The sequence below is a fragment of the Dromaius novaehollandiae genome, chromosome 3, assembly GCF_036370855.1.
Source record: "Dromaius novaehollandiae isolate bDroNov1 chromosome 3, bDroNov1.hap1, whole genome shotgun sequence".
In the NCBI taxonomy this organism is placed as follows: Eukaryota; Metazoa; Chordata; class Aves; order Casuariiformes; family Dromaiidae; genus Dromaius; species Dromaius novaehollandiae.
The window spans coordinates 101,370,273-101,395,517 of NC_088100.1; the positions used below are offsets into that span (position 1 = coordinate 101,370,273).

The following is a 25,245-nucleotide window of genomic DNA, read 5'->3' on the forward strand; positions in this document are numbered from 1 at the left end:
GATATACAGCTTAAATGCTGAACTTATCTTAATACTCGTTAAATTGTAATAAAATGACAGTGCCTTCCTGAACAAGAGTGAAATAAATTAAAGGGCCAGATGCGGCCTTCCTTATTAAGGCAAGCAGGGTCTCCAGAAGAGTCGACTACTGCCTTGGCTGAAGAGCAAGGGGTTGCACCATCCAGCCACATCGTGCTATTACTCTGTGAACAACGCAGACATAGGAAAATGACACTTAACTTTTTCAAAATGACTGTTTTCTGTTGTAAGCGAAACACAGTTGTTTCTAAATACTGACCTCAGCAGGGCCAGTACTTCACAAGTGAGCAATGCTGGTGCTCTTTGATATGTTGATCAATGCCACTGCTGGGTAAAGAGGTTCATAGATATTAACCATATTATATTTGCATACGTCACCCACAGGCACAATTTTCCCTGTTAAAAATGGGAAGAGAACCCTTACAATTCCTCTGCGTGTCACTTTTTGATCACAAGATATAAAATGACCATGAAAGTTACTTACAGCATATCAGGCAGAGAGCCAACCTAAAAAAATTGTACTGTTAATTACGGTGCACCAGTTTGGTTGGTTTGGACAGGTGCCCAAAACGCTGGAGTAGACATTTCAGAAACCTTAAAGGTTAGGATCACACTCGAAAGTACTTAAATGACTAACTTTTTCCAGAAAATTGAGAACGATTCACTATTATTACAGATTTCACAGGAGAACTGTTAAATTAAATTAATCTAATTTTTAAGAAGAGCAGATTTGTTGTTCTACTAAAGCTGGACTCACTTTGCTCACGAAATGCCTGGGCTAGATGCAGTAACACTGAAAAAGAGCAGAAGGCGTGCGGCAAGTAGGCATCACACACGGATCCGACCGGTCTAGCTACAGTGTGTTATATCGTCACTATAATCTGCAGAAATTGAGAAAAGCATACACATGCTTTAGAATTTCCTACGTTTGGAAATATTTTCAGTTCCTGGTTTTAACCAAGACTAAATGCAGACTAAACGCAATTTGTCCTTTGAAGCACTCAGGCTCCGGGCCGCCGAAATATTTTCTTAGAGAAACTGATGACAATCTGCCGCAGTGACACCGAAAAAGCGCCCAGCTTACCGCTTTTCCAGGGATATTTAAATTTCTGGTAAGTGTTCCAGCTTACGCTCCGGTTCAAGCAACCCACGCTCCCCGTCTGTGGGACCGCGCGGGCTCCACGCTCGCACCCACGGACGCGCCGGCCCCGCGGCCGCGCTGACTGCCCCCCACCCGCGACGCTCCCGCGCCCGCCGCCCCGCGCTTCCCAGAGCCGCGAGCCGCCGCCGCCCGCGGAGCCGAGCCGGGCCGGGCCCCGCGCACCGCCACCCCCGCGGGGCCCTCGCACGGCGCCGCCGCAACTCGCGGGCCCGGCGCGGCTCGCTCGGCCGGGCCGAGAAAAATAGGAATAATAATAATAATGAAGCAGCCCAGATAAGTAACTGCAGGGGAGCCAAGCGCGCGGAGACGGGCAGGAACAAAGGAGGCAAGTGCAGCAGGAGCTGCCTGCAACAGATGGTTTGAAGCCGGCCAGATTCCGCACTGGCATCCCCTCCGCGCAGCGGGCGGCATCGCACGCACCAGTCCGCCGCCGCGCCGTTCCGGCCGCCCCCAGCCCGGCCCGCGCCAGGTGGGGACGGGGCGCCCGGCGGCGGCGGCAGCGGGGCGCTCCGCACCGCCGCCGCAGGTGCGCGCCCCGGCCCCGGGTGGGCGGCGAGGGGCAGCGGCGCACACGGCTCGCCCGCCCCGTCCCGTCCCGCGCCGCGCCGCGCTTCCCGCCGGGCCGGGCCGGGCCGCCCGCCGCCGCTCACCCAAACTGCCGGCGAAACCGTCCATCTTGCGTCGGGGGAGGCTGGTGCCGCAGCCGGGACAGGTTCATTCACCGGCAGAGCAGCAGCAGCGGCGGCGCCGCCCGGCGCTCATGAGCCGCCCGGGGCAGCGGCTCCGGGCGCGGCGGCTCCCCGCGCGCGGCGGCGGCTCCGGCGGCGGCTCCGGGCGCTGGCGGCGGCGGTGCTGCCGCGCTCCGTCCCTGCGCCGCGACCCCGGCACGGCCGCGAGTGCCGGGCTCCTCCCGCCGCCGCCGGCGCCGCCCCCAGCGCCCAGTGCTGTCGTGCTTCCGACTCCGCCCGCCCTGGCGCCCGCCGCTTCCCCTGCGGGCGGCGCGGCCCGGCCCCGCGGGCGCGGAGGCAGGAGCGGCGGCAGCGCCCGCTGCCAGGCGCCCTCGGGGGGGTGCCCGAGCGGTGGTGCCAGCAGTCACCGCGGCGGTTTTGCCGGATTAACGTGAAAACTGCTGCGGGGAGGGTGTTTTCTTGCTGGGTGGGAAGTGTCGCCTTTGCGCGCCTGCGTTTCTGCTGGTGGACGATGCCCCCCTGCAGCCGCGCTGCTTGCTGCCTCCTGTGACTTGCGCCCACGGGCTTGGTGCCACGGAAGAATAGAAAGTAGAACCAAAACTCAGCTCTGCTGTGTTGCCCCTCGTCTCTTCCCTAAGAGTCTTGCACAGTCTATCGAGCAACGCGGCCAAGTTTTGCAATACGTTGTTTTCTCCCCAGTCAGGAAAAGCTGCGTGCTCTTGTAACATCTTGTTTTGATGCATTTATTTTCCTGACATGCACTCAGTGGTGTCAGTGTGGCCATTCAGGGTAATGGGTAAAAATGCGCTGTGCCTCACGACCGTGTCGCTGGTAACCGCAGCCACGTCACCAGCCAGTGACAGCAGAGATGATTGAACTGGACTGAGGAGAAACGTGGTGCTGGAAAACACCACAGACCAACAGCAGCAGGGCATATTTCCCTAGCCCCTGCCCCACGCACGCAAAAGTGCAGTTACCTTATGATCTGCAATATGAAATACAAAATAAGCCCAAGTGGTTTATCCTTGTTCTCATTAGAGGACAATGCCTTGAAATGGATCTAAGTAATCCTTTTTCATCAAAACCTAATCTCCGCCAAATTTCCAAACCATTTGTACTGGACAGCTGCCACGCTGACGCGTTTGAGTGCTGTTGCCTGCAATCTGCACATACAAATAATCCATCTCATCTTCATACATCCTGTGGTCTTGTCAGAAGAGGTATCTTTCAATCATCCTTTATCACATCAAAACAGCTGTAAATGGCACCTCGTTACCCACTCAGTTTCTTGGTTCTTATCCTTTCTCGTCTTAATTACTAACAGAATATTAGACTTCCTAGCTGCTTGATCATAGGGTTGAGCAGAATAAAGCAAAAAAAATACTTTTGTTTTTGTAGGTTTCAGACAGGCACTGGCAAATTACTTAATATAGCCTGTAGACTGCTACTGTTCCAGGTGCAAACCCTAAGGACAATATGATTTCCTACCTTTGGTATATGTAGTACCTAGCGCCTGACTCAGAGGAGAGAGGAGCTGTAGGGCTTTAACTTCTGTGTTCCAGTTGACAGCAATTCAGAAACACAAACCAAGGAGTTGTTACAAAGTTTTAATGAGCTCAGTGATCATCTCCTTTTAGTTTGCAGTTTGATGCTAAAGAAAGGTTACATTACTTAGGGTTAGGATAAATTCAGAATATCTCACATCAGCTTTCACATCTGCTGAACATCCAGTGCTTTATTGCATGTATCAACTGCAAATAGAAAACAACAAGTGTAATAGAAGAATTTTGCATCAATTTGACAGAGTAACGCTTGGGGAAATCCAAATTTTTGTCTCCAAACTTCCCTCCCGGAGCAGGCCCGAGTCTTTGTGATCCGCAGCGGTGCGGGAGGCTCGGCTCGCAGCCCGGGGAGCCGGCGCTGGCGCAGGGTGAAGCCTGCAGCTCCCTTCCCAGAGCGGCCCCTGAGTCCTGAGCCGCTTTTCCAGCTGCTGTAAGTCGGTTTGGTGCAACCGACTTCACAGCACTATGCTGAATTGCACCAGCTGAGGACCTGGACACGTGCGTGGAGCCTTGTCTTACTAGAAGAAAGTTATGGAAAATATGAACCACTAAAAGAGGTCGCCGTGAAATACACAGCGGAGGCGACGCACATTCCAGAGATTTTTACTCTGCCCTTGAAGGAAATAGCCTGTTTTTCCCCATTGTTTCATGTCTCTGGCACATTTTCTTTAGACTACAGGTTTTTGAACGGCACTTTTTGTAAGAATACCTTTGTTTTAAATTGACATAGTTTGGCAACATTCGGCCTGGAAATTGTTTATAACTTTTTGGTGGCTCAAATGTAAATTACATTTAAGCATTTTTCCACTGAGGAAACATGAACGTGATTAACAACTGAAAATGAAATTGCTGGGATTCCTGTACGTGAAGTTGAGCGTCTGAACCTTTGAGCCACTTCATTTCATCCACCAGAAAGAAGAATCTGCTTCCCACAGTACTTGTATCCTATTACTTACAATGGTGTTTGGTTTCCTGGACCGAAGTGGAAACATCTGAAGGAAACCTTTTCCGCCCGGCAGCTTTCCTGGTGCACCCCTTCAGGGCGAGCTGCCCCGGCCACGGTGGGGGCGAGGGCCCGGATGTGCAGCGGGAAGCGGCTGCGGGCGCCGGCCATGCCTCTGCCCTGCTCCCGCCTGCAGCCCAGGCAGAGGAAAGGGGAAAGAAAAGCTGCAGTTCGCACCCAGCCGTGCCTTGCAGCCTGGGGAGGTTTAAGCAGGGCAGGATCACTCCCTGTGCTGTGTTGCTCGTTTGAGATGTTGCTCCTTTACAGATATTTGGAGGTCTTTATGGCTCCTTGTTTTGAAGAGGAACAACTTTATTGGTTTACCATGAGGCATGGGATATTGCTAATTCTCCTAAGCGAAGCTCAAGTTATAAGAAGTTCCCAGGGGTCACTGATGTAAGGGAAAAATAATTTGATGCCTAACCTAGAGGTAGATTAAGTTACTTCGTCCTGGCTTGTAGAAGGTACTCCCCTTACCTCCAACACAGAGCCTCTGGAGTTTTCCTTTCTGGGCTGGGATTTTGCCTCCCCACAGAAGAAGCCTAAATTTCATTCCCTATAAATTATCTGAGTACCTGAGTCAGCATCTGCAATGCTGGATGTGATGGAAGTGGTAGGAGTCTTGCCACAGGCTCCGGCTGGGCCACGGCAGAGCTGGAGAGGTTGGATTAAAGCTTGAGAGACAACGTCAGGCAACAACTGTATTTGACTTGGAAGCTGAATGCCAGTGTTGCTCGAAATACGTGTTTACCTAAAATCTGTCATAAGGTTTTTGAAGTGGGGTTGAATTTGTTAACTACAGTGTTTCTCCTCATAGATTTCAATAAAGACCCCTAGCTGCTACTGTATAGTAAAGATGAGAAGCTAGCGTTCTTGATATTACCATCTACCTGCTTGACTTGAATATTCATGGAGCTTAGCTGCAGTAAAGAAAAGTATAACAGGACAAGCCAGCATCATGCTGGTTCTTAGGAGCTAATTCAAGAAGACAGCAAATCCTTTGTACTGAAATTTTTCAAACATTTTCAGTTAACATTACTCAATATCCTCCTCTGATTGCATGTTTATGTAAGTGAATTGGCAGCTAAATGTTCAAATTAAGTCCTATTTAACAGCAAATGGGAGAGGAAAGAGAAAAATCCTTCCAACTCTTTAGTAATCATCAGGTTTTGTGAATTATTCCTAGAGGTCTGAGGTAACGTGTACCCATCAGTCTCCTGATCTTCCTCCATTGTCATATAAAGTAGCAACAGAAATTGTCTTCTAAGACAAAAAGATCAATGTTTTCATGAAGGTTTCAAGTGGCTAAATTCTGTCTTATGTGGACTATTTTGTAGTAGAATGGGACATAGTCTTATTTCTATAATGCTGCTGCTTCATTGTTGATTAGCATGAAGAAAATGCCGTAAAGAGATAGGTTTGACTTTCGAAGCTATGTGTAGCTAATCTTTAATTTACTTCTGCACGTTTAGTTATTCAGTTTATAGCAAATAAATTTTGATCACAGTTTGCAAAGGCAATTCCCAAATGTTCAGAAAGATCTTCATTTAACAAGATAAATGCAGTTACCGACGGTCAAAAAAGCCTATTTTTGAAAGGTACTGATGACTTGTGAAGGTCTCCATTATGGAGACTCAACAGAGATGTTTTTATTTTGAGGAAGTACCCATTTCCTGAAAAATCGAGCTTGCCTTTGCTGTTTTTTATTAATTATCCCAAAATTGCAACTCCAAGTTATTAATGAAACTGTGGCAAGAACTGTGTAATTTCCTGAGGTCCTTACTAAGCATGCCTTTTGGTTCAAAAGTAGAACCTATGAAAGCCTGTTAGCTTAAGCTAAATTCCACATCATTACATTAATGTATTTATAAAATGGCAGTCTCCTAGAAGTGACTGGATAAGAAAAAAGATTGAAACATAACTGAGCTTTAGTGCTAATTCATTCACCAGTCCTGATGGGGAATGAACAGACACAATATGATTATAAGGACTTGAAAACTGGCAGAATTCTAACAGAGCTGGTTGAAAGTTTGTGTATGAGATTTTTCTTCTAACGAGGGGAAGGGCTTATGCAGCATTTTAACTGCAGAGCTGGTTAAAAAATTCATTCTGAACCTCTATTTCTGTATTTCTATTTCTATTTGGATTATTTTAAATAGGGAAATTTGAAAAACAAGTTTAAAAAAAATAGAATCTTATCGTCCTTCATCTGTCCCTAATGAATAAATGGCCTGGTTTGTCATACCAAAGTGCACACTCGGTTGTTTTCTCAAATTAGTGAGCTCTTGATGAAATTTATACCTTGGTTCAAGCCCTATAAAAGTCTAATGTCTTACATAAGTGCTAGGTTAAGAATTCAGCTGAAGCATAAATTGGTGCATTGGCTTTGTATCAGCCATTTGCATTAGGGTGAATTTTATTCCCTGCCTCAGGAAAGAATGTGCTTCAGCTTATACTCTGATACTCTGGAGCATTGTGATGAGCTTCAGGGTGATCCATTCATTTTCTGTTCTCCCTACCTAGAAAAAATAGCAAATGTGAAAGCTAGCAGGTTAGACATGTTAACTAGGGATGTTAACTAGTAGGTGTTAAAACCATTAGAAAAGAAATTGATTTTTAGACTGAGGAGGATATCGGGACGCCCTGGGGGAAAAAAACACTTTAACATTATGTGTGGAGTTTTTTGCTCTTTTTTTTCTGATTGTTGAAACATCTCCTGTAGCTTTGTATTTTATACAGATCATTATCTGCAATAACTAGATAGCCCACACAATACTCTGTGTGCATGTGTATGTGTCTATAAATAAATACTCTCATATAGATCCTTCTTCATCAATGCTGTTCACCCCTTTGTGTAATTCTGTTTAAGCTATTACTCCACTTGAACCATTTGTCAGTGAAAGGAAGTGCCTGCAGAGAAGTGATACATTGCTATATAGTTCCTTGCTGTGAAATGTTGATTTTAAAACAGGCTGGCAGCCTGCTGCTGACCTCATAATAAAAATGAACAGACATGTTTTAGGAGGGTTTGTTTTTCTTTTGTCTTGTCGTTATGCCCAGTTTAAGGCATCTTTTACTATCTTTCGGTTATTCCTGCTCAACAATAAACTCCTCTTATGTTTGGTCTTTTCCCCTCTGGGAGTTTGGGATTCTTTCCCATTTGCATTTCTACATTTTTAAGCTGTGACAACCATCGTATTGTTTGATTACTCGCTAGTGGGGCAGGTGTGTGGTGTTTTCTTTTAAAATGGATAATATTAGCACCCAAATTCAGTGAGCAGTGCAGTGATCATCCTCCATTTCATAGACTGAGAACACCAAGAAGGATATTAATGCAAGAGCATAGGCTGGAGAATGTAACAAAAACAGGTCAGCATACACTAAATGGAGATGAAGTGGGAAGAAACTGTATTCCCGTTTTGAGTCCATCTATCAAGAAATGTGAAGTTTAAAAGCAGATTCAGATTTGAAATGAAAGACCGACTAGGGTCAAACTGTCAGCCAAACCAACCTCAAATACTAGATTTACATGCATATGTTTATGTACTGCTTTTTATATATTGCGTTTTTCTAAAAATTATTTTTTGTAAAGCATTCGAGCTATGACAGTGGGAGGTAGCTGCAGAAAAGCTCAGGAAAGATCTTCCTGATGCAGGCTTTACATCAAGCTGGTAGATACAGTTGTGTCCACTAGTCCTCCCAGATCTTATAAGAATTAGTGCATTGTCAGGTGGGACTTGTTTAGTTCCATCTTACTTTTTTTAAGAGAGCCGGACACTCTGAGCTAATGAGCTTTAGTACGTAATGATTTAGTACAGGGTCATTGCGTAGAAGTGAAAAGTTCCTGGGGACCTGACCCACACCATCACTTCAACATTTCAATTTGTTTTTAAATGCCTGTCTCAGTAGGCACAAATAAGTTCTGATTAAGGTACAAATGTTGTTGGTGCAGGAGAATTACTGGAAATATTGATATATGAATTAAAGAATATTAATTTTGCAATAATATTTAAATATAGATAGCTCAGAGCTGAGGGCAAGTCTGCTTTCCACATACCAGTGGTGCAGGTCTGAGTGTTTAAGGACTGATACCTCCCATGTCTGCAGTAATAGACACTTACTTTACTACTCCATGAGAAAATGTAGATCTCGGAAGACGACTTCTGCCAGTCTGATGAACAGACTTGTGCCATTACTGCATTTCCAAGACGGGTCATGGAAAAATAGTTTTAGCATCACTTGAAAAATACAGTGAGATACCTGACTGCATCTCTGCTTAATGAATAATATTAGGACTATCAGCATCAGCCAAGAAAATAAAAATTCTCGTCTTGTTTTCCTAGTGCTCATCAAAACACGTGTCTCAGCTTAATATGGCCTGCTGTGATATGGCCTTCAAAGTCATTTTGGCAAAGAGTGTGATGGCAGTGATAGGTGATCTTTTTTTGGACCACTTCAGTGAAGCCCCAAAGATGATACTTGCACCATGCTCCCTGCGTGTGGGTCCCTGGTAGATCTAGCTTCTCTCCCCCTGCAAATAATCCTGATTTTCTCTAGTCAAGTATATTTATATGAACTAGTTCATAAGAAGCCTGCCTTAAGCATACAGTGTGTAGCAAGGGTCAATGAATTCACCATAAAATAGATTTACCTGTGCCTGAAGAATTAGTTAATAAAGAACATTTGTTTTAATTTCCATTACCTACCCTACATTTACAAATTATAGTTCCTGATTAATGACATCAGGAGTTGAACTTTGGCTCTTAAAGCACCAGACACATGCTGTGCTGTAGACACATTTACATTCCATTTATGCAAGGCGTCCAATTAAAATTTGCTCATAGAAAGTATATAATACACCAGAATGAATACATTATTTCCCCTATTAATCTGCTTTCTTTGCTTTTCAGCAGAAGTGATCAACCTTTCACTTCACCCCAAATGGGAATTCATGTCAAAAAACCCTGAAATAGGCAGCAAAAATAGAGGAATATTTTCCAGACTGAATTAGTGAATTATATTTCTTAAATAAAGAACTGGGAAAATAAAAGCTTTGCCTTTAATTTTGCTCATATAATTGCATTTAAAAATAATAATAAAAAAAGGTCTGATCCTACACAGCATTGATTCTCTCTCCTGTCAGGAGAAAAATGTCAAAGGATTGAGCAGTCTCTGTCACAAAATAGCCTATTTCTTACAGAAAGCAAGTCATTCAATAATATCAGCATGAGCTATTTTAGGTTTTCCTTTTAAGGATAATGAGAAGAAATTATCAGGCACTTTCCAAACAAAGACACACACAAAATAACTCGCAAAAGCTCTCTGGCCTCTTAGGACATATTCTTACTAAGCAAGGAAACCGTTTTCACACAGCACCCATGAAGACTTTACTGTCAGATCAGAGAGCAATATGCATAACAGCTCTTGCAATTCCTCAGCTCGTATCATGCACCCCTAGTGCACTTCTGCTCCTGCAGGATTAGTTGAGGAACTTCTGCAGAACATTTCCTGTGTGTAGGTAGTGTTAGCCTTTTCTGCCACGTGTTGGCTTTCTTGCAGGTACTTTCGAGCAGCACCGACCTGAGTGTGGCTCAGTTAGTCTTCAGTAAGAGTACTGTTAATGACTCTGCAAATGGAGTAGCTGTGCTTGCTATTTTCTGGAACCACCAAATGCATGAAGTCAGTGTGAATGTGTATCTCCACATGTAGTCTGTGAAATTTTGCCCAATTTTGGGTAGGGTTAATGCAGTACGTAGAGAGAAAAATCATGGTATAGTATTTGAAATTTTCCATGCTTCCACATGAAAACAGTAGATGGCAGCAAGAGAGACAGCGTACAGCCAAATCCCTTTTTTTGCCTTCTTTGCTTTGATGGATAGCCTTTGAATTATTTATTGGCTATCATGTTTTCTGGTTGGTCATGAAAATATGAGAGACATGAAAATTGCCTTTTCTTCTAAGCATGTGATCTCAGTATCTGTGATCTTCCTTCTGGAAAGGTATTTCATGGCCCAAGTCTCTCTGGCCTGGCACTGCAGTATCCCTTGTCCTATCACAGGGTTCATGATGCTTGAGAAATCACACTAGGGAAAAAGGAGGGTTCCCAGAGCAACTCAATCTTTTTATTTGGTTTTACATATAACATTGGCGAACATAAAAATTTCTCCTTCTAAAACATGCTTCTCAGTCAGAATCCTTCAGTTGTGAGGGCCGCAGCTCCAGGTGTTTATTCCCAGACACGGAGAATGCAGTTGTGGCTCAGGGAAGATTGGACACAGGATTAAAGAAAATTTCTGCCTGAGCATCATGAGATAAAGAAACAGAGTCACAGGCAAATGCACAGCTTTTCAAAACAGGTAGAACTTTTTTCAGAAATGAGTATTGCTGAAGTTGGTGAGACTGGCATTATAGATAAAATTTTCATTTAGATTCCAGGTGCTCATGATTTCATTCTTCAAACAGTAGCTGGTGGAGGTATCTCCTGGTGTTCCCACAGGTAATTCAGAGCATCAACCTTAGGTTCTGTGCTTCTGTCTCTGTAGAGGTATGATGTGTACAGACTTAAGGAAACACAGCTTAAACTGTGAGAGGCACAAGTTTCCAGCAGGGCTGCAGAGCAGAGCAGAACAGGTATTTTGGGACAGTACAGCATCACATTTAGAAAAAATGTCACGAGTTGACCAGTCCTGTGACATGATGAACGCTGCCCTTTCAAACATTGTTTGAGCAAGTTCCCAGATTCCTTTGCCTTGACGGACATACTTACGTGAAGCTTTTTTTCACTCTTCCTGTACGTTATACGCTGACTGGGCAGATGCCAAACGCTCTGTAGCTTCCTTTACCACATTTCTGATCAGGCAGCCCAGTGCTCTTCAGAGCCATTTTAAAAAACGTCTTTCTCTTTACCCTGCTAATTCTTTCCGCATGTACTTTTTTACTCTGGGATATGGAGATTTTTTTGGCCCAAACTGCCATGCCGGGTTGACTGCCTGTTCCAGTTTCAGTTCACAACTGATAGCAATTTTTCTGATGGTTCTTTGAGATTTAAGCGCAAAAATTTCATATGCTCTCCTGGTGACTTCAAAGTTACAGTGCTCTTCCTGTTGCTATGGAGGCCTTTTAAAGGTTTCCTTGCTCTTTCTGTATCTCTGCATGCTTTGACTGAAGTATGCATGATAATGAATGATATTCCTTTTTGGAGTAAAAGATGTACCAGACTTAAACTATATTGGCTATACATATTATTTTTCTCTGCCAAATCAAAGGATTTAGAGATGTCTTCAGCTTTGCTTCATATGGAAAATAATTGTGAGCTGTTTTATATTTTGCTTTTCCAACTGTTACAATTTATGGAGAACAAAATCTGATTCAAATGTTCTTTCTACAAAGACTGTCAAGCTGGAATCTGGCTGGGAGAGGACAGGTTGCAGCACGGGAAAGGGGGAGTTGATCTATCTCCTTTATTTTTCCTAGTTCAATATGATTGCTACTATATTTTGTGCTTAACCTGCCTATGGTAATGTTGTGCAGCCAAAGAGATCTACAGTGAATGCATTTTAATCATGTCCCTCCCTGCCTGTGTCAGCGTTTCAGCATGCTTCAGAGTTGTGAGTAACAGAGGGACTATCTATACTGACTATATAGCTGGTGAGAAGATAAAACCATTTCCACTCGTTCTGCAATGCCACATCACAAGACTAGAGTGGATCAAAGGGTGGAATCTGCCTCAATTTTTTACCAATGTGGAGGAAGGGGATAAGGTGAGTGGTGAACAACCACTCCCCTGGTTTACGAGAAGACTGTAAAACAAAAAGCCAAGTGGAAACGGCCGAGGCACCAACAGGCAATAGTAGACATTAGCTAGTAGTCCAAATAAAAATGTTGCTGCTTAAGGATATCAGGTAAATGAAACAGAAAAGTTGGGTTGTAGTGACAGGTACTTGAAAGAGCTTTTAAATTATTCTAGCATGTTCCACATCAGTAGAACAAAGTAACTAATCTTAAGGACTGCAAAAAGTTTAGACTAAAAGGAAGAAAAATGAATCAAATGACAAGAAAAATCCAAGACTGTAGCAACTGCAACGAAAATCATGGAGGAGAACTTATTAACTATGCCTGACTCATAATTATGATGCATAATGATGCTATGAACTGAGCAGCCTTTCTTTAGCAGACCTGGAGCCATCCTTTTCTTGTTTTCTATGCCTAACGGTCTAGATGCCCAAGAGGAACGTTGCTGAAAGTACACCGTGTTCTTCAAGCAGCATGCGAAGAGTTGCATTTGAGTCACCGTTCTGTGTAGGCAGAATAATGTCGCAAGGGCATATCGAGGGCTACTGTCCTTCCCCTAAGTCCAGAGAGTATACTGCTGGTGGGCATGTACCAGTTTCTTAATCTTCATTGCATAAACATCTCCACCAAGCAAAATCAGAAGATTAGCCTACTCCAGCAGGAGTGCTTTATGCCCCTTCCTACTCAGTTCGCTCTCACATAAATAAATGTAGGCCAGTGAGAAAACTGGTTCAAGAACATGCATCTCACAAATGGAGGAAAGCTCCATGATTCATAAAGAGACTTTTACTAAAAACAGACATTTGTCATCAGAACTGATTTGCTTCTAAGAAATCAACATTTTTTTTTTAATAGGAACTGTTAGCTGTAAATGCTAGTGAAACCACTTTATAGCTGGAACGTGAGACTGTGAAATGAACACAGTTTGAATGCAGTGTGAACATACAATATGAATAAAATGCTTTTGGTGTACGTAAAATTGGCTCCACTTTATTTTTCTCAGCATTCTCTCTCTGCTCAGTTCCTGTATCATCTATACTAGTTATTTAAACAAATCTCATCTGAGAAAAGCAAGGAAGGCCATATGTGTATGTTAGGAGAAAAAAATATATTTCCTTTTTAGCATTCCTATTGCTGATAAATGATTGCAAGTACAATTTATCTTCTAAGTTCATTTCTGCAGAAGAATTTAAATCACCACTGGAATGCATGTGGTGAGCAGAGAAACTCTATCAGCAGTGAAGCCCCTAATCAAAAAGAGTGGCTAGTAGTTTTAAGACTGCGTTCTGGCTTGGGTTGATTCTGTGGTGACGTTTGTTTGGTTTCTTGCCATTATTCTAGAAAATACAAGGATCAAAGAAGAAAAATCGTATTGATTGGCTTAGGTCTGGTTTAAAACGAGATTTGTGTCTTCTAATGTAACCTAACATTTTACAGATGGCTTGCTTCATGTTAAAGCTAGGGATCCATGTAGACTGAATTATCAGCAGATTAGAACCAGCTGCATTTAGTTCGTTGTGCATATTCTGTCCAGCAGAATGCACAGAGCAGACTCTTGCTATATGAATTGCATCAAATGCCTAAAAAAACCCCGTAGAGATTAATTAAGGGTCTGACCCTATTTAATGCTAGTTACCTTTTCTTCAAAGAAATCACACTGTAGATGAGGCTGCTCATGAGTTCAAGGCCGAAAATTCCACAGAACAGAGGCTTGTCTTTGACCATGAATTAAGGTTAAATGGATGAAACTCAAAGAATCTATATAAATAGAACTAGAACCCATCCCAGTGTCAGGAGGAGATGCACAACACAATGGAAGTGACTCTCCAGTTTCCTGCTTTACATTTTGTGCACCTAAAAGGGATTTGGAACAATAGGATTCCAATTTTGTAGTGTTTTACATGGACTCTGCCCATCTCTAAATCACTGCAAAATGATGAAGAATCAGCACCAGTGAATAGAGGATTGATTTGCTAGCAAATGTATCCCTAATTATTTACTCCTTTAGGTTCTGAGTATCGGAATCATTTCATGATGTCTCAGGACACACAAAACTCTGTGGAACACAGTATTAAAACAGACTGTTGATTTTCTTTGGCATATTAGATTTAACACAATTTATTAATTTTATTTAAAGCTCTTTGAAGTCAGTAACAAAAGGACACTTTAATTATATTAAAATGTTACAAATATCCTTCTTATTATTAATGATTGAAATGCTAACATCCATACCTGTAGCAATTTTATTACCTTTGACTAGGTAAGAAGAATTAATTTTCATAGTTTTAATACAAATTTAGTTTGTTCTATTCTTGCTTCTTATGTTCATTATCCATGAAGTATTATGAAAAAAAGGGGGGATAAACTCTAGCTTACTGCCCCTGAAGTCTTCTGTTATTGATGTTCACTTACACTGAAATGATTCCAGACACTCAGCTATAAGGAAAATCTTTTGCTGCAAAATTCAGAATCCTTGTGCCAAGTTAATCTCTCTTTGCATATATGTCTTAGATTTAAAATACATCTTTAGCAAGACTTAGTAAGACCAGTTAATTTTTTTAGGGGTGATTCTTGCCAGATTTGTTGCATGGGATAATCTCACCAGAAGAAGTTCAGACTTGCTAGGAAGGAGGACTTTATACTTTTATTAAGTTCAGGGGATATTTCTTTGCAGAACTTTTCTCCTGAAGCAGATCACTTGTGGTAAAATAAGCATGCTTCTGCTATGCATGTTTTTCCCATAATCTTGAAGTCCCATTACAGAATACTCTGATGCTTCTGAGAAATAAGGCTTTGTCTTGAATACAGAGCCAAATGAATTATTAACCTCTCATACCTAAGGTTTATGATGTGACCCAGGCCCCTGAAGCTGAGTGGTATTTTGCATCAGATTTTATAATTGTATGTTTTTTACTAAAAATTGTAGTTTGAATCTTATGTTTGTGTGCTTGTATATCAAAGGAAAATATGAAGCGAAGTCTTAAATCAGTCTTCATCTTGTCTGAATTGGTACTCTTTGTGGATTGCTTTGGAGCTGTACAGGTCCAACCCAGTTAACAATCTCTCCCTGTGTTTTTTGCTAATTCCCTCTTTAACGCTCAACAGTACTGAGCAGAGCCTGACTTGCTGCAACGAGCTCCAGTGAAAAGCATTATTGACCTCCCAGGAGATTCTTTTCTGGAAGTCCTTTTTATTTTTTCTATTAAATATTAGTTTAAAGGGAAAATGCTGCTCTTGAAAATTCTCAGCTATAATGGAGAAGGTTGGAAGGCATTCGGGCTCAGAGTTCAAAAACAGCCTGTATGCTTGTGTAAAGAATGATTTCTGTATGCAGAGCTCTAGTTTTTCCTTGCTAGCAATTTTTACCATTTTTGATCAGGTGTTTATTAGATTCCTAATCAACTTTTACCAGACTGCTACTAGCAGATTAAAGTCAGCTTATGGAAGACTTTACAATATATAAGTGTTTTTCTTCTCTTTCATTTTGTTCTTGTTTCAGTTTGTATTTAGCTCAGCTTTTTGAGCTCACTTCACAACCATAAGGAATGGAAATTACTCTTTTTAGCTGAAAGCTGAAATTCTCTTGTAATGAGATCTCATATTTTCAGGACTTCAGGAAACACTTATTTTCATCATGAATTTTTCCATATTAACAGGTTATGACAAGAATAATGATATGATAGATATGTAATAATATATGGATTCAGTTGTATTTTAATACAATGTATATTCTATGAAATGTATTGTATATTTTTGCAGTGTATTTTAATAAAAACCTATAATCAAGCTTTATAGTCTTTCGTGAAATGTTGATGTCCATCTCATAAAAAAGCAGTGGCTAACCATTAGACCTCCACCGAGCCGCAGCAGTTTTCGGGAGCAGAAAATGCTGTACATTTTAATATAATGATAACACAGCTTCTGTTGCTAGCAGTGATGCAGCCCTAATATTTTCAAAAAAATACTTCTACTGAAGGAATAGAGCTGATCTTACTTTTGATTGCATAGCACACAGGCACAGAGGGTATGTAATCAACTGGTAGGGACTAACCTGGGATTGAGAAGATTTACATTCTTTTTCAACCTCCACTGCACAGTCCCTGGGTCTCTGAGCAAGGAATCTTCCTTCTTCGTGTCTAGATCACACAGAGGGATTCCCTTGCTACATGGCATCGAAGGGGTCCTGCCGCTGCAATTACTCAAATACTAATGAGGGTCCTACATGAAATGTGTGCAGTTGAAAAGTAGTCAGTAACACTCAAATACATTTTGAGTCACCAATGTGATATTAACAGGAGATATTTCAAACATAAGGCTTCCTTTTCCAGCCTATAAAAAGCAAACAGCATGGGGAAAATTATCTTTCTGATTTACCTTTGTTTCTTTCCAGCTGCAATACAGTTAATGCAGATTACAATGATATAGGAGAGAAAAACTAGACTGAAAATTTGAGCCTAGTCTGCTAACATAAATTTGAAGTAGGAATGAAAAATGTTAAATAACAAGACATATTAAAATAAAATGTCTAGGCCAGCTCTTCTTCCATTTACTTGCCAAGATTGGAAGCCTGATTTCATGTGGTGTTGTGTGCACTTACCTCTTGGGACACTGTCACCTAATCATATCCATCCACCTCGTGAAACCTGGCTGAAAAGGAACGCAAACCCAGGGGATTCGCACAAGAAAATAATTGTGCAGGAAGGTGTCAGTGAACATAGGTTCATTTTTTAAATGCAAACCACATTTCTACTGCCACAGTTTCAGGACTTGCCAATATCTTCAATGTCAATACCAGATAGTGATAAAAAGAGATGTCTGATGTTGATTAAGTAGAGGTTTAGTTATAAAATAAGGCATGACATTTAATGATTCTGAGTAGCCATGCAGTGTTCAAGAAATTGCTTAACTGATTTAAAAGAGCAAATGAAGTACAGAGGAGGCCAGGTTGCATGATATGATGGTTTACATCATTAAACGTATTATTAAGCGATACACAGTATATTATGCGATGCAGTTCCAGATTTCTAAAATGGGTCCCTACACTCACTGCAAACGTGTGAAGCTTGATGTTTTGCACACCTGGTTACCTTAGAGTTGTTGAATTATGACCAAGGGGAACATACCTCTAGGCAATCTTTATTTTTTCGGTCTTGGCCACTGCACGTGAAGTTTTCTGGAGCCTTCACAGATTGTAGATATTTTCTTGATAAGCATATATTTCTGAGGTCTCTTATTCTGACTGTGGATTCCTTGATTTACTCTGCTTCTAGGACTAAGGCCCAACTTGGTACAAGGGCGTTAGGCATAAAATCCTCAGATGTAAATGGATGAAGTCAAAGACAAAGAGAAGAACTGGTAGCAAGCAGCAAACATCAGAAGCAGCGTTGACATGGAGAGAGGTGGTGGTCTGATGGAGGCAAGTGAGGCTGCAGTATGCTCCTTTCTGTGGCAGCAGTGCAGTCTCCATTTTCCAGCCGATGTTGTGACAGACATGTGGCAACGCTGGCAAGAGAAGCATGTGAAAGCTAGTGCGGGGAGCTGGCACTGAGCTGGGTCCAGCAGTAGAGCAGAGAAACATAAATCTCTGCTAACTGAGGTGGTAATTCTGCATCCTCCATTGGCTTCGTCGTTCTGAAGATACTCATTGGAATAAGCTAACAGGAGCAGAGGTTTCTTTTTCAAAAATACCTGAAAATAAGAACAACAAAAAAAATCTGTAAGTTCTTTGTAGAAGGACTGAATGCTTTTTTCTCAAAGCCCTGCTTTTGTAAGGTTAAAACTGAAAACCCTTAATAGAAGTACGCTAGTGAAACTATACAGCTCCTTATAGCTCGATCCAAGTTCACTGAAACCGTTGACAATTTCTTTCATATTAACTTAAGTGGACTTTGGACAGGACTTGGTAATAACAAAATGTCTGGCACTCTCAGGAAAACAGGTGGATGAATAGATAACTAAGTAAAAAAAAATGAACTTATGCATATTTATCGTGGACAGCTGCAAGCAAAATCCCACTGTTTTAACCCCATACCGCCTTGGTTACGTGCTGGCATTCTTCGGCACTGAGCACCTGTTATTTATCGGTCGTAGCCCACCAGCGCTGCCGTATGAGGAAGAACTGGCTGTGATTGATACAGACACCACCTCCGGCGCACGGCTCTGCGCGAGCATCTCCCAGGGAAGGCAGCGGCAGTCAAGGCGAGAAAGGACTACGGGCTGACTGCTGAGCGTCGCCCTTCAATTGTGGTACTTATTTGGAATAAATATGTGTGCCTCTTCGTCATCTCTTAGAAAAGAAGGACAAATTTGCATAGGAATAATAAGAAAAGCAAAGTTACCAAATATGGCACCACACCCCCTACCTGTGAACATGATTTTTAAACTTTGCTTGGGCCAGTTAAAAATATCAGGTAAGCAATTAAAGAAATATTGCTTAGTGTTATTTATAAATAGCCAATTAAGTTGTAAGGAGGTTCTTGAGTAACTTATATGAATCAAAAAGCAAGGGCTGTGTCTAGCAGACATGAAGTACACGAGTAATTTTCATGCAAAGAACATGCCTTAGCAATACTGTGTTGCCTATTCACTTAACGCCTTTTTCCATGTTGCTGCTCTGGAAAGGACTAAGCCTGCTTCCAATGAAAATGCAACAGACCTCCATTTACTTTAGCAGCCAAACACTCCTTTTATTTCACCCATGCTTACCAGTATATTTCTGAATAATCAATAAAGTAGAAACGGCACAGAATTTAAAACAGACTTTCTAGAAGATTTCTAGAAAAAGTAGGAAACAATCTTGCGTATTCCCAGTAGCTCTTTTGTACGTTCTTAATTTCCCACCTGCTTGCACTAAATGCACTGGCATCATCTGCAGTCTTTTCTTTTGTTGGTGGCTTGAGTAGGTTTTGAATTAGACCCTATAGTTTCACTTGAAAAATTTAATTAAGGATGAAATCTTGATTTCTTTGAAGTCACTGACAAAACTTCAATTTTATTTAAGTGTTGATGCCTGTGATTGCAAAGATAACCTTCCATCAGGAATTCAATTCAATTCAATTCATATAATTATATTTGTGTGTATGCAATGACTAATGTTTCCCATTATTGTTTAAAAGAGATTTAAAAGTCTGTACAGCCATGTTTGCCTGCCTACTGAAGAGAGATATATTTAACAAAAATTTCCCAGGACACTATATGTCCTAATGGTATTATTTTTGACTTCCACTATTTAAATTTAGCTCTGGGGTTTTTTTCCTGCTTTTTTTTTTCTCTTCCTGAATCTGCCAAGTTAATGCTGAGATTGCCATCAGTTGTCAAGATGATCTGAATCTGAGTCTGCTAAACACAGATAGAGTTTCACATTTCAGACACTGAGTGTTGCGGACATGCAAAAAATTAACAGCAAAAGAATTTAATGTCCACCTGCTAATCTGTGTTAGTTTAATTTATTTCTCTTTATTTCTTCCAGGTGTTCACCTGTACTGGAAAAACATCATGATTTAGTGTATGCCATAGAGCTGAATGTGTAGCAAATTCAACTTTTCTGGTTATATTATTAAGAGAGAAATGACTGTATTCTGTAAGTGAGGTTCTCAGTCGCTTTCAGTGCATACGTAAATAGCTCTGTAAGCGACAGATTCCTGCACAGTCCTCAAACTTCCCAACCTCTATTTCCAACTACAGTTCTAACTGTAGCTGGTGGCATACATAGTATAAATTAAAATGATATCATGGGGACCTTAAGGTTTCTCATTCATCTTTCCTCCCTTTTAAGGGGTCATTACTGAAGTCACAACTAAATAGTAGGTATAAATTTCCAGTGCCTGTTTGTTTGTTTTTAATATCCCCAGTAATTCTTGCAGTCTTTTTTGTGGCATTATGCTGGAAGGAAAAGTGCTCCTCTCTCTGTGTTGGCCGTCAACTCATCAGTTACCTATTTTTTCCTGTCTTCTTTCAAAACAGTGGTTCACTCCTCATCAAGCAGTACCAGTCAGAATCTGTCCAAGATGTATTTTTAAACTCCATATAGTTTGGTTTTAACAGGACAATTTTTTTTTTCCCATTGGAAACCATGCTGAATTAGAGCAAGGAGCTGCATGGAGCTTTGCAGAAAGCTATTGCTGGACTGTGGGTTGTATTACGGAGTTTTGAAACAGCACTGCTACCTAGAAAAACTCTGTCCCATTTCATATTCTAGAGCGCCTTGTCCCTACTAGTTCACGTTATCTAGCCGTTTGCCTTCACAGCCCCAAAATGGTTTCTACAATAAGACAACTAAGGGCACCAGCTGGTTTTACTGTCTGTTTTTTAAGACAGGAACAGACCAGCAAAATGCCTACTAATGGCTAACTTTACCTCCTTTACCCTTTCAGTGTATCTTCAATGCTTTGCTTGCTCCACAAAGGTTATGCCAGGGAGATCAAGCACACAGCAGAAATATGCCTTTCTAACACTAGAGATGAAGCATTGGACTCTTTTTATTGCATGTTATTTATCTCATTTGGAAAATGAAATGGAGATACAGCAATGAACATTTACTGGTGGACAGCAAAGACGAGGTCAGCCACAGGTAGGTGGTTTCATACTGAACCCTCCTCTACACCTGTGGTGAATACTGTTGATGCCAGCTAGGATACAGGATGAGATAATGATTTAGTTATCAGTTTTGGTGTAGTTATCAGGCATTTCTCTGCAAACCACCGTTCCCTCTTCCCTCCTTCCAAACTTTATGTCATTGAAGAAAAAGTCTTAGCCTTTCATATTCATGGAAAAGCCACTACTTTCACTTTAAAAATAGAATACCATTAATGTACCATCAATGTCTATTTATTAATGTACCATTTGTGGTACATTAATGCATTTATTATGCATTAGGAATGTCCAGGCAGGAACCTAGTGCAGAATAATTAGTGCTCTATAAATTCACAGACTCTGTTACTGCACAGTATCCTCCCTGTGTAACAAAGCCCTAGGTGTCAAATCTCCATAAGCTTTTTTCACTATCAAATCCTCTGTCTAGATGCACTAAGAACTCTTTTCTCAGCTTTATTTTATATATTTAGCATTTCCCTCAAGCTCCCATTTCCAAGGTTTCCTTTTATATTTAGATGTCTTCCAAATCCTTCTGAATATAGATGTGATCTTTAATCTCATCTTAAGGCAGGTCTGTCTACAATGACAAAAGTGCTATACAGTTACAATAAGACAAACAGATAATATTACCTGGCATACAAAAATGTTACCTGGCATACAAAGCTGGGAAGGCAATGGTTAGATAAAAATCTCTCTTTGTGTTTTGCCTTCATAGTGTCATAATCACGTCAATGAATTCACTGAAACAGCCAACCTGACAACAACCTAATCTTTATTCTCTTAATCCACTGTAGAAAGTCTGGCTAAACAATAGATTCCTTGTACTTGCTTGTATGGGCAAATAGATGAGACCACCATGATGTCTGCTATGACAGTTAATATCAAATAGCATTAAAAATCACTGAAAACTGGATCCACCTCCGGTGTATGCAAATCTAAGCATGTTTCAGCAGCACATATTGTGCAAGATAAGCTATGCATTTATTTGTACTTATAATGTAGTTATCATTTTCCTCTGATAGGTTCTTCTTGCCCACAGGCTGTGAACCTATGGTCTGTTCAAATTCTTATGAAGAACATGTTTTGCAAGAAATTTTTCTATGCTAGCAGAATAACTGCAGCTATTATTTGAAGTATGTGATCCAGAGTTTTGATCTGGATGCACGAATCACACTCCTTATTTCTGTTTTATGATTGGTTGGGCACAATTCTTGGAGCTATTTTTTATTTTAATGATCTTTTAAATTGTACTCTTTTTTGTTGTTTTAAGGTCTTATGTTTGGATTTGTTGAGCTTCCTAGAAAATAAAGTAAAATTCTGCTCGCTTCCATGCTGGCATCTTTTGGAGAATTTGGTGTTCTCTTCTTCTGTTGGCTCTTGGAAAGTGGTATAATGTGTTTAACCTGAGGGAGCGATTTCTTTCTTTTCAGCATTACATTACCTTGGACTTTCTGTGTCTTCAAACTGTTCCTCCAGTAGCTTGCATACGTATTTCGGTGCACTGCCCTCTTTACAGTTTTCCACTTTTTATGCAGAGGAGGTAACAAATTGTTCCCTCACAATGATATTTCTCTCCCGTCAGTCACAGTCCTTAATGGTCTTTATAGACAGCCTGAAAAGGCTGCTCCGTGAGAGGCAACAGTATTAATTATTTATGTGTAGCTCAGGTTTTCTTCCTTCTCCATACAGTCATTGAGTATTTTCAGTTCTGGACTACACTGCAGGTGTGAGAGGTGGACTTCTGCATAGACAGGCTTCCCAGTGAAAGGGGGGCACCTGAGTATCAGCTCCTGGCAGTTACTTTTTTTAGCAGTGCCAGTCCGATATCTAACTTGTTACCTAGCAATACCTGCATAGATCATCTCGTCTCATCCTACCCAGTTGTCTCTACAAATCTGTAATTACAAGCCCCACTTTTCCTCTTTTAAAATTTCTACAACATGTGCTTTTGATGAGCAGTCTTGAAAAGATATGCTTTTAGCAGAATACTTTCAGAAAGAAGATCCAAAAAGGATGTGAGTATGTCAAGCAAATTTGATTACCATTTGGAAAGTACATGTAAGTACAGTTTGTGGTTGTCTTATCCAGAGAAAAATCGTATGGATTTAGCGAGAGAGAAAAGGATGTGTCTCTCTCCAGTGCATTTGGCTAACTCATAGGTATATTAGCTACAAGTATTTTATATTCCTGTCCAGTTTTAAAAAATGATTAGAAACACCCTTCCGTGGACATTGACTGCCACTTCTTCACCATTTTGCAGACCATTCAGTTCTGCTGAGGGCAGAAGATGCCTGTTTCTGTAGCACCTCCGGACCTTTTCTCCGCAGAGGAAGCAGTGAGATGGCGTGGCCCTGGGGACCTTGTGAGGGCACAGGCAGCAGCGCAGCCCGGTGGAGCCTCCCATCGGTACGGCTACACGTTGGTGCGCAGTGGGACACAGCGGTGCTTCTGCCTCCACCCAATAACCCACATAGCTAAGGGCCTATCCTACCCTATGCGTGCCCATGTGCAATTTATCCTTGGGTACAGCAGACACCTCTCCAGCCTTGAGCTTTGGGTTCACTGACTATATTTTGCTCATGGGCAAAAGCTGAGGGGTGAAGGGGTGGTTAGGTGTTTTTTTTTCCCGACCTCTGCCAGGGCCACAGATGAGATGAAAGGGAAGCTGAGATCCAGAGTAATTGCACGACCCGCAGAGCTGGACCTCAGGGCACCGAGCCTGGAGTGTCTGTTCTTCAATCCAGCCATTTCACAGAGATTTTAGCTCTCTCACAAGAGACATACAAACAGAGGAAATGGTCCTTATTCTTTCTCTCCACAACACACTCTCCACTTAAGAGCAGCCAGACTTTGGCCTTCTGTTTCTCATTATGACTAAACATTTAAAATGTGGTTTGTATTTTCCAGAAAGGGCATGTTATACACTTAATTTATAAAAGCCAGGAAGAAAGAGAGAGTCTTCTAGATTCCTTCTGGTTCAGTGCTTTATATAAATGTGAGAACTGAGGTGGTATTATTCCACGTCCTCCAGTGATCATTAGCTGGGTGTCTGTGTATATGCTGTTTGACATAGTGAATGATTACAAAAAATATTTGTGGTACTGTTTTATTTGCAATATGGTTATGTGTAGGAGTCTTATTAACATTTCTTGATAAGAAGACTATATACCTAGAGGGAAAAAGCTGCAATATGTGGATGCTATTTCAGTTCCTCAGCCCAGATATTTTTAGCACCTTCATTTTTGGAATAACTTCTCTCTTAGCTGTATGAAACTTGGAGATACACAATACGTGCAAAGAATGCAGGAAAAGACTTGTTTTACTTCAGCTATGTATATGTACTGGGCTGCATAGTACAGAGTGTGTATTGGGAACTGGCTTAGAGTAGAGACTTGGCAGTACGTGGGTGTTCATGGGACAAATAAATGAACAGTTTGTGCTGTTATGGACCCTGGTTTGTGCTATGGAATTGTAACAAGACCTCACTTGTCATGAAAAAAATCCAGAGGAAAATAGGATATCAGAAACCTGACTCTTTCCTCATTTTTAAAGATGTAAATCAGGAGTAAGATTTTTTGATCCAGTGAAATTAAGATCTAAATTGAAGAAATGGTCCATCCTTGTCTGAAAAGTGTTTCAAAACCTTTCACAGAGCAAAGAAAGTGTATCTCAGTGTGTGGGATTCATGCTGTGACATACTTCTTGAGGGACCACAAGAAGCATGGACAGAAAATTAATAAACAAATATTCAGCTTTATTTACTGACAGCAAAGCGAACATCTTCCTTCCTTCAGCTGGAACGGCTGTTGCTTACTATTTGGTCCTGTCTGCACCTGACAGAGGCAGAATCCCAAACCACCTGGCAGAGTTACATCCCGAGGAAAGGATTCTTCCCCCAGAAGGGGCAGAAATCTGGCACATAAACTGAATGCTATCTCAGCACAATAGTGACCATAACAGGACCAGCCCTATGCATTCAAAAGGCACAAGTCAGCCCGTGAAAATCATTAGATTGTTTAAAAAATCATGAGATATAAAAATAACAGATGTGCAATTCTTTTTGTTTGCTTTGGGTTGTTAGAAGTTTTCAAATTCATTTCTCCTTTTCTCTGCAATCCCAAGGGCAAATTCATTTTAAAATGAAACCCACAGGACTCTAGGAACCAGAGCTAAAAAAAAAATTCCTCAAATGGTAAGAGTTAGAAATATTACTGTCAAAACATTACATGAGTAGCTGAGAAGGACTGGTTTATTACAATTAGTACGAAGAAAGAGGACATCAAATTAATTCCAGAACTTGATACCGCTGACATGATGAGGGAAGGTAAAGAAGGACAATATAACTTACTAACAAGATGCATATGTTTGCAGTGAATCTATTGTAGTGATGGTAGGTTGCCAAAGGAC

The 25,245-nt window shown here is 41.4% G+C and overlaps 1 protein-coding gene and 1 long non-coding RNA gene across 3 annotated transcripts in view; one reads left to right on the plus strand and one right to left on the minus strand.

Moving 5' to 3' along the window:
- Positions 1-2,160, minus strand: part of EML4 (EMAP like 4) — a 166,669-nt gene extending 164,509 nt beyond the window's left edge. The window contains exon 1 of one of the 2 annotated variants that reach the window (XM_064509596.1): positions 1,852-2,160. In XM_064509596.1, the coding sequence (XP_064365666.1) occupies positions 1,852-1,876 (25 nt within the window). In that variant the 5' untranslated portion in view covers positions 1,877-2,160. Of the gene's footprint in view, positions 1-796; positions 919-1,851 lie in introns of those variants that run through there. The other variant, XM_064509599.1, reaches the window with a different exon arrangement.
- LOC135327928 (uncharacterized) lies at positions 915-24,283 on the plus strand. Its single transcript, XR_010388558.1, has 4 exons — positions 915-1,151; positions 17,517-18,656; positions 19,715-20,815; positions 23,099-24,283. It is a non-coding gene; the product is annotated as an uncharacterized LOC135327928 (long non-coding RNA).
- The last annotated feature ends 962 nt before the right edge of the window (positions 24,284-25,245 follow it).